The 14216-nt window shown below is 37.0% G+C and overlaps 1 protein-coding gene across 5 annotated transcripts in view; it reads left to right on the top strand.

Moving 5' to 3' along the window:
* The window catches only part of LOC136871725 (methyltransferase-like protein 25B), a 92285-nt gene extending 91897 nt beyond the window's left edge, over positions 1-388 (top strand). For all 5 annotated transcript variants that reach the window (XM_067145262.2, XM_067145265.2, XM_068227475.1 and 2 more), the window contains one exon: positions 209-388. In XM_067145262.2, coding sequence (XP_067001363.2) covers positions 209-226 — 18 coding nt within the window. In that variant the 3' untranslated portion in view covers positions 227-388. The remainder of the gene's footprint in view (positions 1-208) is intronic.
* Positions 389-14216: the final 13828 nt, after the last annotated feature.

The raw sequence follows: 14216 nt of genomic DNA, 5'->3' as shown, positions 1-14216 counted from the left end.
ATCGTACTAAGCGGTAATAGCGAAAATTCGTGGTGTGATCATTGAACTATTTTTATATAGATTTAATACGATGAGTATCGGGACTTCAAATTTACGTGTTAAGCGGGAAAACATATTAATGAGGAATGCACTAACGAGGTTTTACTGTATTATGTTCTGTATTTGTAATTTATAAGGATCATTAATATATTCATTAATATATTCATAGAAGGAAGACGACCCGTGAGAAGGCCACGAAGGCAATGGATAGATTCAGTTAAGAACGATATACTGCTGAGAGGTCATGATTGGAACAAGTTGGTGGAGGAGGAATGGTACAAGGACAGGATGAGATGGAGGAGGCTCATATACCACACCCGGGAAACTGGAGATGGTTTAGGATGATGATGATGATGATGATGATGATGATGATGATGATGATGATGATGATGATGATGATGATGATGATGATTAATATATTCACAGTAATCTGTAATAGATTTTACTCATGATATATGTACATTCTAAACTGTATTTTCTAAAAGAATAAAATATGTACTGTATTTGTAATGTTATGGCTTGGTTTTAATGTTGTATTTTTATCCTATGTTTATCACTTGTTGTTAGCAAAAACAAACGGGATAATCCAAAGATACACTGGGATGAGGAATGCTTTGAGCTAATTAAAAATGAAAATAACCGTGAAAGAGTATAAAAGTACATGTTCTTGTTCGACTTTGCAAGCCATGGATTAAATATTATTTCTATGGCCTTTTTCTCTTGAGTTATGGAGTTCAATACATCATGATCCCTTCATTGTCAAGCCTTATCAATTTTAGTGTGTTGTTGAACTAAGAAAGAAAAAATTGTTTTCAAAAATTAAAAATATAGTATAAAGTAAAAGTAAACAAGGTGAAAAATGCTTTACATTTCGCACAGAGCCCATATCATGTCTACAAGTACGGGACGTGAAAGCATCAATGTTGACATATAAAGTAAAAGGTAATTAGAAAAGAAACGAAGAGTTATCAAGTAAGTCTGTGGAATAATTTTATTTTGAAGGTCAGCTCTGTGTGTCTATTGCTACATTTACCTCATGGTTTGTTGGTAATAAATAATTACTAATTCTAAATTGTGAAAAAAAAAAAACATGGCACATACAGTTTATTAATTCTACCAAGAGAGCTGCTGCCCAGCCAGATGACCTGCAGATAATGGTATTCAAAAGGTCAGCGTGATGACATGCGGAGTCATAACAGTGTTTACATTCTGAATTGTTTCCTTACATGCAATACATCCCAGAAAATATTAAGCAGGGGACATAAAAACCCTGAATTATCTTGACTCTCATACTAGTGAAAATGAAGGATGAGAGTGCAGGGGGGCTGGCAAAGCTACAATGCTGGCACAACAGCACCAGCAAATTGCTGAGGCTCATGATAAGGAAGCTTCTTATAAGAAGCTGAAAGCTGATTAACAATGGACCAGGCACCCAGAATGATCTGTATGTGGAAACTACGAGAATCTTCTGCTTGCCTTTATAAAATGCACAGAATCAGTCTTCAGTTGCTGCAAGTGAGTCATGAGACTGTATCATGCAGTGACAGTTCATTTGGAAATGTACCAGTAGTGAGTAAAACAGTCTTGTTCACGTAAAGTGCAGCAAGCTGTGTAGTGAACTGCTCTGTGAACGAGGCTCTGTTAAGAGCAGTACTTTGTTGTGCCACAGAACTGTGTGTTCGATCATATCTAAGAGTAAAAACTGGTGAATGGAAAACTCACACACAGTGAACTAGTAAATAACTGTAAGTAGTAGTTCAATAAATTTAGTCAATAATAAAACATGCTACCTCTCTGAGTAATGCCACAAAATATAGTAATGACTCCTTTACTAAAATCGTGCCTCTATAACTGAGCATGAGAGAACTAGGATGCTAAAACTCAGTGGTTCACTACCAGACCATAGCTGTGTATCTTCGATTACTCCAGATACTCTGAAGACAGACCGATGTAAAGATAGTTTCATCCGGGAGCTGACTTCCTTCTTACAGAACACTGTTGATCACAACTGTGAGCTCACTGCATTAGCTTTACGACACCTTGATTCAATCTCACTTACTATATTACCATCCTGGGAGAACACACAACCTAAATACTTGAAATTATCGACTTGTTCTAGCTTTGTATCACCAATCTGAATTTCAGTTCTGTTGAATTCCTTACCTACTGACATCAGTTTAGTCTTCGAGAGGCTAATATTAATACCATACTCATTGCAACTATTTTAAAGTTCCAAGATATTAGACTGCAGGCTTTCGGCACAATCTGCCATTAAGACCAAGTCGTCAGTACAGGCCAGACTGCTTACTACATTTCCACCTAAGTGAACCCCTCCCTGCCATTTTATACCTTTCAGCAGATGATCCATGTAAACTACGAACAGCAAAGGTGAAAGATTACAGCCTTGCCTAGCCCCTGTAAGTACCCTGAAACAAGAACTCATTCTACCATCAATTCTCACTGAAGCCCAATTGTCAATATAAATGCCTTTCATTGATTTTAATAATCTACCTTTAATTCCACAGTCCCCCCAGTATAGCGAACACCTTTTCCCTTGGTACCCTGTCATATGCTTTCTCTAGATCTACAAAACATAAACACAACTGCCTATTCCTCTCGTAGCATTTTTCAATTACCTGGCGCATACTGAAAATCTGATCCTGACAGCCTCTCTGTGGTCTGAAACCACACTGGTTTTCATCTAACTTCCTCTCAACGATTGACCACACCCTCCCTTCCAAGATGCCAGTGAATACTTTGCCTGGTATACTAATCAATGAGATACCTCGATAGTTGTTGCAATCCTTCCTGTTCCCTTGCTTATTGATAGGTGCAATTACTGCTTTTGTCCAATCTGAAGGTACCTTACCAACACTCCACGCTAATTTTACTACTCTATGAAGCCATTTCATCCCTGCCTTCCCACTATACTTCACCATTTCAGGTCTAATTTCATCTATTCCTGCTGCTTTATGACAATGGAGTTTATTTACCATCCTTTCCACTTCCTCAAGCATAATTTCGCCAACATCATTTTCCTCCTCCCCATGAGCTTGACTGTTCACAACACCACCAGGATGATTTCCTTTTACATTGAGAAGATGTTGAAAATATTCCCTCCACCTGTCCAGTGATTCCCTGGGATCTATTATGAGTTCACCTGAATTACTCAAAACACTGTTCATTTCCTTTTTCCCTCCCTTCATAAGATTATTTATTACTGTCCAGAAAGGTTTCCCTGCTGCTTGACCTAGCCTTTCCAGGTTATTACCAAAATCTTCCCATGACTTCTTTTTGGATTCAACAACTATTTGTTTCGCTCTGTTTCTTTCATCTATGTACAAATCCCTGTCTGCCTCAGCCCTTGTTTGGAGCCATTTCTGATAATCCTTCTTTTTACGTTTACAGGCTGCTCTCACTTCATCATTCCACCACGATGTTCACCTTTTCCCATCTTTACACACAGCTGTTCCTAGGCATTCCTTTGCTGTTTCTGCTACAGCATCCCTGTATGCCACCCATTCACTTTCTATATCCTGAACCCGCTTACTGTCTACTGTTCGAAACTTCTCACTAATCATACCCATGTACTTCTGTCTAATTTCCTCGTTCTGGAGATTTTCTACCCTTATTCGTTTGCAGACAGATTTCACTTTCTCTACCCTAGGCCTAGAGATACTTAGTTCACTACAGATCAGATAGTGGTCTGTATCATCGAAAAATCTGCGAAAAACTCGTACATTTCTAACAGATTTCCTGAATTCAAAGTCTGTTAAGATATAGTCTATTATGGATCTGGTACCCCTAGCTTCCCATGTGTAGCGGTGAATAGCCTTGTGCTTGAAGAATGTATTTGTAACTGCTAAACCCATACTAGCACAGAAGTCCAGCAAACGCTTCCCATTCCCATCAGCTTCCATATCTTCCCCACATTTACCAAACTTGTCAACTTCATCCTCATCTGCACCCTCACATGGTGAATACACGGAGACAGTTCTAGTCCTAATTCCTCCAAATGACAAATCCCCCCACATCATTAGCTCATTTACGTGCCTAACAGAAACTATGTTGCGTGCAATGGTATTCCTGATAAGGAGCCCTACCCCACACTCTGCCCTTCCCTTTCTAACACCCGTCAAGTACACTTTATAATCTCCTATCTCTTCCTCCTTATTTCCCCTTACCCGAATATCACTTACTTCTAGCACATCCAGATGCATCCTCTTTGCTGACTCAGCCAGTTCTACTTTCTTTCTTCCATAAGCCCCATTAATATTGATAGCTCCCCATCGAATTCCATTTCGTTCGCCAAGTTGTTTCCAAGGTGTCCCTCGCCTGTCAAATGGGAGTGGGACTCCGTTACTCCCATAGGTCCGAGGCTTGCTTAAAATGTTCTGAGCTCGGTAAATTCATGAAGCAGGATGCTACCCTACTTGCACATAGTCCAAGTGAGGATCTCTCCTCTAACGGGTTATGGACCACCGGTGAATTGTATAGTCCTAGCCACCTGAGCACAAGGAGGGCCACGACTCAGAATATTTCCGAGATGCCCACTCCCATTCCATAGCAACTGGTATCCCGACTCTCAGGACCACTTACTAGGCCACTCAGCCGTTGCCCATGGTTCACGAACTAGGACGTGACTACAGTAACCCACACCATGAACCACCTGTACCATATTCATTTTAATAAAAGAATAAGCAGGCATTTAATTAGAACTGATTAGCACAATGAGTCTAGTGTCCGATGTTGAAGATTATAATAATAATGATCATATGGTTGAAGCTACCAAGTTGCAAATCATCTATAGATGCCGTCTAAGCTGCGTGCCTACCAATGTTGATGTTTTGATCGTGCTGCTGTCTAGCAACAAAAGTGGAATTCTACTGGATGGTTGCTGTGGCTGAGTTAATTTAATTTTGTCGGGTGATACAGAGTGTGCCACCAGAGGTGGGTTTTTTTTTTCCTTCCCTAATGCCAGCAATGAGAAGGAGTGCGAAGATTTTTGACTGCTATATTTACGTGACACCAACTCTGTGTGGAGGAATGTATTCGCTGTTGAGTGTTTCTGCCTTTCCCGGTAATGAACCTTTTGAGAATGCTAAACATTTCCAAACAGATTGGCACTGTAAACCCAAATGATTGATGTTCAGAACTATGTGTGTGGCACAGCTTGCACCTACGACCTAACCACGGTGTGAGGAAAAGCAACACAAGAGGAGGACAATCCTCAAGTGGTTAGGTTTCAAGCTCATGATGATCAATACCTGGCTGATAGCCATTAAAGATCTGGGTAGTGAGTTCTCTTCCCTGTCCTTCATAGTCCCCATTTTGCTTTCTACTCTCTTGACTCACTCAATATGTTGGTATGTAAATTGGTACAAGAAGCAGTGCATGATGCCATATTGCAAGAAATCCATACGATTAGGTCTATTTCTATGTTATTTTCATTTTTTTCTCTCGTCCCCGTAACTTTCTATACAGGATGAAGCGAAACACCTCCAACAAATTTTCTTCAGAAGTGAACCATGACTGTTCTGATAATGCTGAATGGTATGAATTCAGTTGATTGTTGTTCTGTTCAGGAGATGGGACTCTTCCTTGTCCCCAGGTGGCTCACTAGACACAATTATATTTTCAGATGTAGTTCATGTCACCATTTTGTTCCAAGTTTGATGTTTTCTTGGCCACGAGAAAGGAAAATAAAATAACGAAGTAATCTAAGTATTAAAAGGGGAGGGAAAATATGTCAAAGTAAAAAAAAATCAAGACCAATGACAGACAGGTTAAGAAGACAGAAAAACAATTGAGATGGATATGCAGAAAGAACAAAATATAAATCCAGCGGTCAGGAGGGGTCAGGGTGGAAAGAATATACAGGGTGAAGCCGAACTCCACCGACAAACTTTCGAAGTTACCACTGATGCTTTCACAGCTCGTGCTTATAGACATGATATAGGCTATATGTAAAGAATTTCATCTTATTTACTTGACACGGCATAAGCCCAAAAAGCCTAGATCATGTCTATAAAAAACCAAGCTATGTAGCTGCAGTCGCTTATGTGCGGCCAGTATCCAGTATTCAGGAGATAGTAGGTGCAAACCCCACTGTCGACAGCCCTGAAAATGGTTTCCTGTGGTTTCCCATTTTCACACTAGGCAAATGCTGGTGCTGTACCTTAATTAAGGCCGCTTCTTTCCCACTCCTAGCCCTTTCCTGTCCCATCGTCGCCATAAGACCTATCTGTGTCGGTGCGACGTAAAGCAGCTAGCATGTCTATAAACTTTCAGAGGTTGTTCAGGGATACCAACTGAGTATATTAATATAAGGGACCTGTGGTCTCCGATGGTTCATTACAGAGTAATTACATGTTATAATTCTCATGTTAGGTCCGTATTGAAATATACGTAAACACAAAGTATGTTACAAGTGTTATTTTAATATCCACCTATTCAATACAAAGAGATCTAATAAATTAAGAATTAAATCTTATCATAAAAGGTTACATGGACATTTTTTTCCCATTTTTAGGGCATCATCAGCCTCAAACTCAAACCTGTAAGGTGAATAATCAGGATCCTGATTGTTCTTACAAATCGTAAAAAGAGGATATCAATGTAGGTGTTTGTCTAACATAAAATTATAAGAATGTCCTTGGTTAAAACCGTAGTATCAAGCTGCATGTCACAAGTTCACAAGATTACATTCTCCAGAGCACTGAGTCAATGTGCCCAAAACCTGTTGAGGGTGGAGCGATAAACAGCTCAATCTTTATAATGAAGTAGAAATCTGTTTCCTTGAATACTCCTATTGGAGGATAAGATAAGCCAGATAAATATGACTATAGACAGCTGAACACCCTTCCTTACTCCACAGCTATTTAAAGAAGATTGTTGTCTTATCTTAACATACGAAATTAACATCTTTAACAGTCTAGAAACTTTCCTTTTTTCTTATCCTCCAATAGGAGTATTCAAGGAAACACATTTCTACTTCATTATGAAAATTGAGCTATTTATCGCTCTACCCTCAACAGGTTTTGGGCACATTTACTCAGTGCTCTGGAGAGTGTAATCTTGTGAACTTGTGACTTGTAGCTTGATACTATGGTTTTAACCAAGGACATTCTTATAATTTTATGTTAGACAAACACCTACATTGATATCCTCTTTTTACGATTTGTAAGAACAATCAGAATCCTGATTATTCACCTTACAGTTTTGAGTTTGAGGCTGATGATGCCCTAAAAATGGGCTAAACATGTCCCTTGTAACCTTTTATGATAATATTTAATTCTTAATTTACTACATCTCTTTGTATTGAATAGGTGGATATTAAAATAACACTTGTAACATACTTTGAGTAATTGCATTTCCTTTAGTTTTTCGCTCCAGTTAGCTTTGTACCTGTATAGCTCTGAAAATAATAAATGCTAGTTCTTGACAAACATCAGGGTGTCAGAATTTTGTCCCACTGGAGTTCCTTATCATGCCGTAAACCAACGTCATGATCCATGTGGTCGACATTTTTAGCACTACCTGTAAGGGAACAGCTCTGCATTTTTTAAATACTGTACTGTACACTACACTGACAGAACAGATTGAACACTCTGTGACAAAAGTGTACAAAGCAAAGTCTTCAGAAATTCAAGGTTGATTGAGGTAACAAACCAAACAACAATCATCAAATCATCACCCAAAAGAATTTCACCAGTATCACTAGAGCAAATTTATGGGATACTCTTTGTGTTTCTATTGGCATCAGGAAGGGCATCTGGCCATAAAATCATGCCATATTACTTATGATGTAAATTCATCTCACCTCATTCATGACCCCCTATCAATAAATGGGACTGAGGGGGTGCATTTGTGTTTTTACAGTCTACAGTACGTATGATCCTAGAATATCAGTGAGCAGTTGAATCTTAAATTTGAGGAAAAGGAAGTGTAGGAGATTTGAAAGACTCAATATCTTTAGGTTTGGTCTGGCTTCATTGTGGGTTACAATAAAGTGTAGGAACTGCAGGGGAAGACCAAAGTACATTAAGTAGATATGGAAAAACAAATATAGGGTGCATTATTTCCTTCATCATCAAAAATATCAGAAAAATACACAGGAAGACTTAAAAAAGCTGGATTATAATTTTTTGTTATACAGAGCATGTAAAAAGTTACACCTGATTTTGAATGCTAATAGTTTGTATTTTTAGTTTTGTTTCAACTAGAGGCAACACGTGGCACTTGAGCAATTTGTCTTGAAGCCATAATTAGCGTGACAGTGAATATTTATTAGTTATGTTCAAAGTGGTAGTCACTGTGATCGATGCACACTTGCAATCATTATGCAACACTTTGCAGCAAATGTTAACATCAACAAATCAGAACGTACTATAGTAACTTCACGAGAGTGGTAAACATAGAATACAATGCATGTTTCATTTCTTCCCAGAGGTAAAATTCTTGGCAAATGAGGTTTGGAGACTGGGAGGGCCAATCAAGGTGTCCAAGATGGCTGATCCATAAAAACAAAATCTTGCACAACTTTTTACACACCCAGTATAATTATCAAACAAAGGTAAGATGCAGTTCAAGCTGAGTAAGGAATATATAGAGATGAAGAGCAACTTACGTCACCCTCACTAACCAACAAAAATGCAACATGAATATATTTTTTAATGTGTCAGTCACAGTGTGTGTCTTCTACACTCTTGTCTAGGTAAGACACTCTTTCCCTCTACATTTTCTTTACCCTGCTGGAACTTCCATTGTACAGTGATGAAAAATACAAGAAATTAAAATTAATTTCTATTCATAAAAATACTTCATTAAAACACATACAATCAATTACACAGACTTCATGAAACTACTTTTTACGGTAAATTGCAGTACTTCCCTACAGAGCTTTCTGCCAAGAATATGGTTATAATTAATTTAATTCCTGGACCAGAATACTGTAATTATAGTGTTTACAACAATTTTTTAAGTAATTTCACCTAAAAATGTTTTATGAGATCTGTATAATCATTAGTATTTTATTTGTAACTATGCAAAGAACATCAATAAGGATGAAGTAAAATGATATTTCAAGTTCATCTTCACTTGCTACAGTAACTTTCATAAAATTATAACAGAGAAGAATAAACAAAGTTATGAATTAAGTGATAAATATAGAAAGATAGGAACTTGAATATGAATAGGCTATGAAGAAGAAGCAACAGAAATCAGAAACAAGGACAAATTCAACAAAAAAAAAAAAAATTACCCACATCTTCTTCTCCATAAGCATAGACTCTCTCCTCATCAGTTCCAGCTTTTCTAGATCTCTTTCTTCTCAGCCCTTGGGAAGCTCATTTTCATCAGGACACTCACTCAGGGGCTCATCTTGACAGGTCTTCAGAAAAGGAAAAGGGAAGGGGCAAAAACATAAAGATCAATAGAGATAGTAAAAGAGTAGGAACATGAGACAAACACAGAAGAAAAGGAGCGAAACATGTTAATGTAGGTATGAAATGGAAAGGAGTAAAGAATAGTCATACAGAGAAAGATAATATTAATTGCAATTAAAAATAAAAGAAAGAATTATAAATTGGTAAAGGAATGTAAGAAGAGGGGGAAAGGAGGAACAAAGACAAACATGAAAATGAGAACTGAAATTGATGATGAGAAAGCTCACCCATACAAAGATGGAAGTGTATGAAGATGTAGAGTTGTTTTCTTTTTCATGCTTCTCTTTTCTCTTCTCTTTGTTGCTCCTCTTCTCACACTGATCTGTCATTGGGTTTATTGCATCTTTCCTTACATGATTTTAATCATAGACTTAAAATATATTGAAGTAATTATCACATAGAACACAACAGATCATAGGACTTTTTTTTTTTTGTACAATATATATATATCTATGTTATCCCTTTTTTTTTAAATTCTGCACTTTGTTAGAACTCACACTAAGAGCTCACATCAACACATGGATTTAGAACATAAAACGTACTGTTAGGGTGTTCTCTGTATCACCATTACATTACTTGTTTGTTATTTAAATCTCCACTCGCTGAAGATCAGTATACAGATGTAGCTGAATATTAGTATTCAAAATGGTTTACATACCTAACATGCAGCATGACTGATTATATCTGTAAAAAATTCATACAGATCTGTTTTTAATTTCTTTTACTCCACAGTATTACATTGTAATCCTTAGTATGCAAGACTGATATTTAATTGTGTCATAGAATCTAATATTCTGTATCTTATGTCAAAGAAAGAAAACACACTGAATAGTACTTAGTTAAGATTTTAATAATAAAGACGGGTTGAAGTGTTATCACCATGTTCTTAAGCAATTCATTTTGTTTAAAATATTCAGAACTTTATACATTTAGATGGCCTATCTGATGGCCATGAACAGTAATTTGAATGCTGGCTGGCAGGGTACCCAGTAGTGGTATTAAGCTGGACACCAGATACAAAGCAGTGAACATCGACTGTCTTGCTTTTCCAGACATTGATCCTAATGGCAGATGACCTCAAAATCACCTTCCAGGTTGAAACATTACAACACCTGTAGGTACAATAGAGTAAAATAATATATTATTATTGGTCCACCTTTTCAATACAAAATGAAAATTACATAGGGACTAGTTTCGACCTAGTAATAGGTCATCATCAGCCTGAAGTAAGTCAAAGATCGAAGAAAACATAAACAATGTAAACACAAGTACAGTCTCTTTAAAGGTACATACCAAGTGGGAAGTTGAGTAGAGATATATTAAAAATAATAACTCATCCAAATTGACGAAGCACTGAGCGGAATTTATGTAAAGTTCGGTGCGCCGTATATTATAAAAGACCACTGTGCACTAAATGATGCAATAAAGAAGAATAGTAGGTTGAATGCTGGCTTCTTCTTAGCTGTTGTATAATCGAAGAAGATTACGTCGTGTTTTATAAGGTATTGATAGACGTCAAAATACATGGATGTTAGAAGGCTCTTCAGTTTTTTTGAACATGGCAATAGTTGCGTGTAGAGGCTTAGGAAACCAGAGAAGTGTTATATTATGTTAAAAAATAGAGATCCTTAAAAAAGTCCCGTGCGTTGTATAAATTGTGGAAATGGAAATCGAAAAAACTTGGTTCTTAAGCGATAATGTTGTTCATTCAGAGATCGATTGAAAATAAAGAATCGTAACATAGTCTTCTCAAGATGTTCATAAACCAGAATTAATAGACGATGCGAAGTATGATGCTAGGAGAAAGCTCTTCTGATTCTGAAATCTTGAAGGACGATGGATGTTTCACGAGGTGGAGCAACATATATGGAGTTAAATAAAGGTGGAAATAAATTCGCAGTTCAATGCGGATCATAAATTTGATTCTGAATAAAAGACAGTAAGATTTTTTTTTTTTTTTTTTTTTTTTTAATATGTCAAAAGGAAAACTCAAGCGTGATGTGATGAGCTGAAGAGAGAAACGGAGGTAGGAAAGGATCTTCTTCGATTATACAACAGCTAAGAAGAAGCCAGCATTCAACCTACTATTCTTCTTTATTGCATCATTTAGTGCACAGTGGTCTTTTATAATATACGGCGCACCGAACTTTACATAAATTCCACTCAGTGCTTCGTCAATTTGGATGAGTTATTATTTTTAATATATCTCTACTCAACTTCCCACTTGGTATGTACCTTTAAAGAGACTGTACTTGTGTTTACATTGTTTATGTTTTCTTCGATCTTTGACTTACTTCAGGCTGATGATGACCTATTACTAGGTCGAAACTAGTCCCTATGTAATTTTCATTTTGTATTGAAAAGGTGGACCAATAATAATATATTATTTTACTCTATTGTAATCACAGTTCAATACGGATCTATCATTATGAAACTTATTTCTTTTAACACCTGTAGGTCTCCAAATTTCTTTTGAAAAAAGAAAAAAAGTGTTGTAATGATGTCTGACCACTGCATCTCTCCATACCAAATATTGGAAAATCAAGAGTTGCATTCATTTTAAGTACCATATCTCAAAGAGATCATTTCCTTTAACGCATCAGAGAAAGAAGCCCTAAAATATCGGGTGAAATGCAAGGAAATGGCTTCTCGTCTCTGCAGACATACTTATCAGTCCCGATCAATCTCATGGCAGGCCAAATACCGCCACTTCACCACAGTAATATGTCCTGAAGCCTTATATGCTGCCAGATGTTTCGCCCTCACTCACCACAGTGAGGTAGAGGGGATCCAAATGAAAGAGAGGAAATGTCTACAAAAGATCCTCAGCCCATGTCAAAATTCTGAGGGCAGATGTCGCTCGAGGTCAAATGCTGAACTATACTCTAAATTTGAAAACTCTCACTTGTCAAATGAAGCGCCATCTTACGTTTTATGGACATCTTAACATTACATGAAAAACATCCATATGCAAACAGGGATTTTCAGTACTGACCCAAACTAAAATAAAAACTGGAAGGTATTTCTTTCTGTAGATTAAAAATTATAGATATGTTTATCTACGATTATCCCTTGTATTCAACAATAATCAAGAATTAAAAACACCCACATCACCCACTTTGTTGCAATAGTAATGCAAAGGAGTAGTGTTATGAAAATGTTGCAAACTCTGGGCTAGGAAGACATGGGAGTAAGGAAATGAGCTGCCCAGCTAAGCAGTATGTTCCAAGCTGTCAGTAGAGGGATGGCATATAATGACATTAGTACATGAATAAGTTGAATAGAGTTTTTAAAAGTAGGGAAGAACCAAGCGAGTTGGCTGCCTGGTTATTACTAATAATAAATATGGCTAAATGGTTAGCGTGCTGGCCTTTGGTCACAGGAGTCCTGGGTTCGATTCCCGGCAGGGTCGGGAATTTTAACCTTAATTGGTTAATTTCACTGGCACGGGGGCTGGGTGTATGTGTCGTCTTCATCATCATTTCACCCTCATCACGACGCGCAGGTCGCCTACGGGAGTCAAATCAAAAGACCTGCATCTGGCGAGCCGAACATGTCCTCGGACACTCCCGGCACTAAAAGCCATACGCCATTTCATTTCATTTACTAATAAGAAATTTAATGATTGCCTTCCTTACAAATGATTTCTGAGTATGGTTACTAAACATTCTATAAGTGTGGTCGCAATAAAATCTGACTACACTTTTCTCTTTTAAATTCATAGTAAGTTCTCCAGTTAACTAAAAATTTAATAATATTATTCCCTTCAAACCGAAAAGTTGACCAGTCACCTTAAGAACTTTGATGTGAAATTTATGTGGCTCATAAACCTCCTTTTCTTGGTCAACTCATCTTTGATATCTCAAAGCAATCTGTTGGTTTCTCCAACCTTTACAGCAATGCATAGAGCATCATGCACTTATCATATTAAAGAATATTTTTGTTTCATGTTATGAAGGGCGCATGAAATCATTTTGACTCTTGAAACAACAATCATCAAACCATCACAATATTCTAAACAATGAGGAGTTGAAAAGAGACTTAAAATCCAGTTCTGTTTGGTTTCTTGAAGAGTGGATTGCTGCTCTACCAAGACTCAAGACCCTCACTTTCTTAGCCTTCCCTGGAAGTATCAATCTTCATAGTTAGAAGATAGAACAAAAACACATTTATACTAAATTAACATTAAATATGTGATTAACAAGCAGTAGTGCCTCATTTCATTCACACATCATTAAGCATTATTTAACATTCCTATGTCATATCAGAAATAAAATCAGTTGAGTTATCACATTTAATACAGTTAGAAAAAGTCATCGAAAATCCATTATTAAAAGGAAACTTTAAGATTTACACTGAAGGAGCAACTACCATGATATTATAGACAAATAAGTCATTGAAGTTATCCAAAAAGAAATACGCTGCAGTCTGTCCTGTAATGTTTACATACCGTACCAGTGATGTCTATGTAAATCACCAATTAATTTCCTTTCACAATACTGTAATATCATACACCATATACTGTATAATAAACTCCAGTCTATATTCTATTATAATTGTATCTTGGTTCAGAGACAGATTAACATCTAGACTGAGCAGTTAACAGGTTTGAGGCAATTCTGGAAATGATCAATTTTTATCGTGTGCAAAAACATTGCAATGCCAGTTATGATGGAACATGATTGTAACATACTATTTCATCTGCACAGGTCCTGTTAAGAAAGGACTGTT

This window comes from Anabrus simplex, chromosome 4 (genome assembly GCF_040414725.1).
Source record: "Anabrus simplex isolate iqAnaSimp1 chromosome 4, ASM4041472v1, whole genome shotgun sequence".
NCBI lineage: Eukaryota > Metazoa > Arthropoda > Insecta > Orthoptera > Tettigoniidae > Anabrus > Anabrus simplex.
The sequence above is the reverse complement of the archived record's forward strand: the minus strand, read 5'-3'. Positions and strand labels throughout refer to the sequence as shown.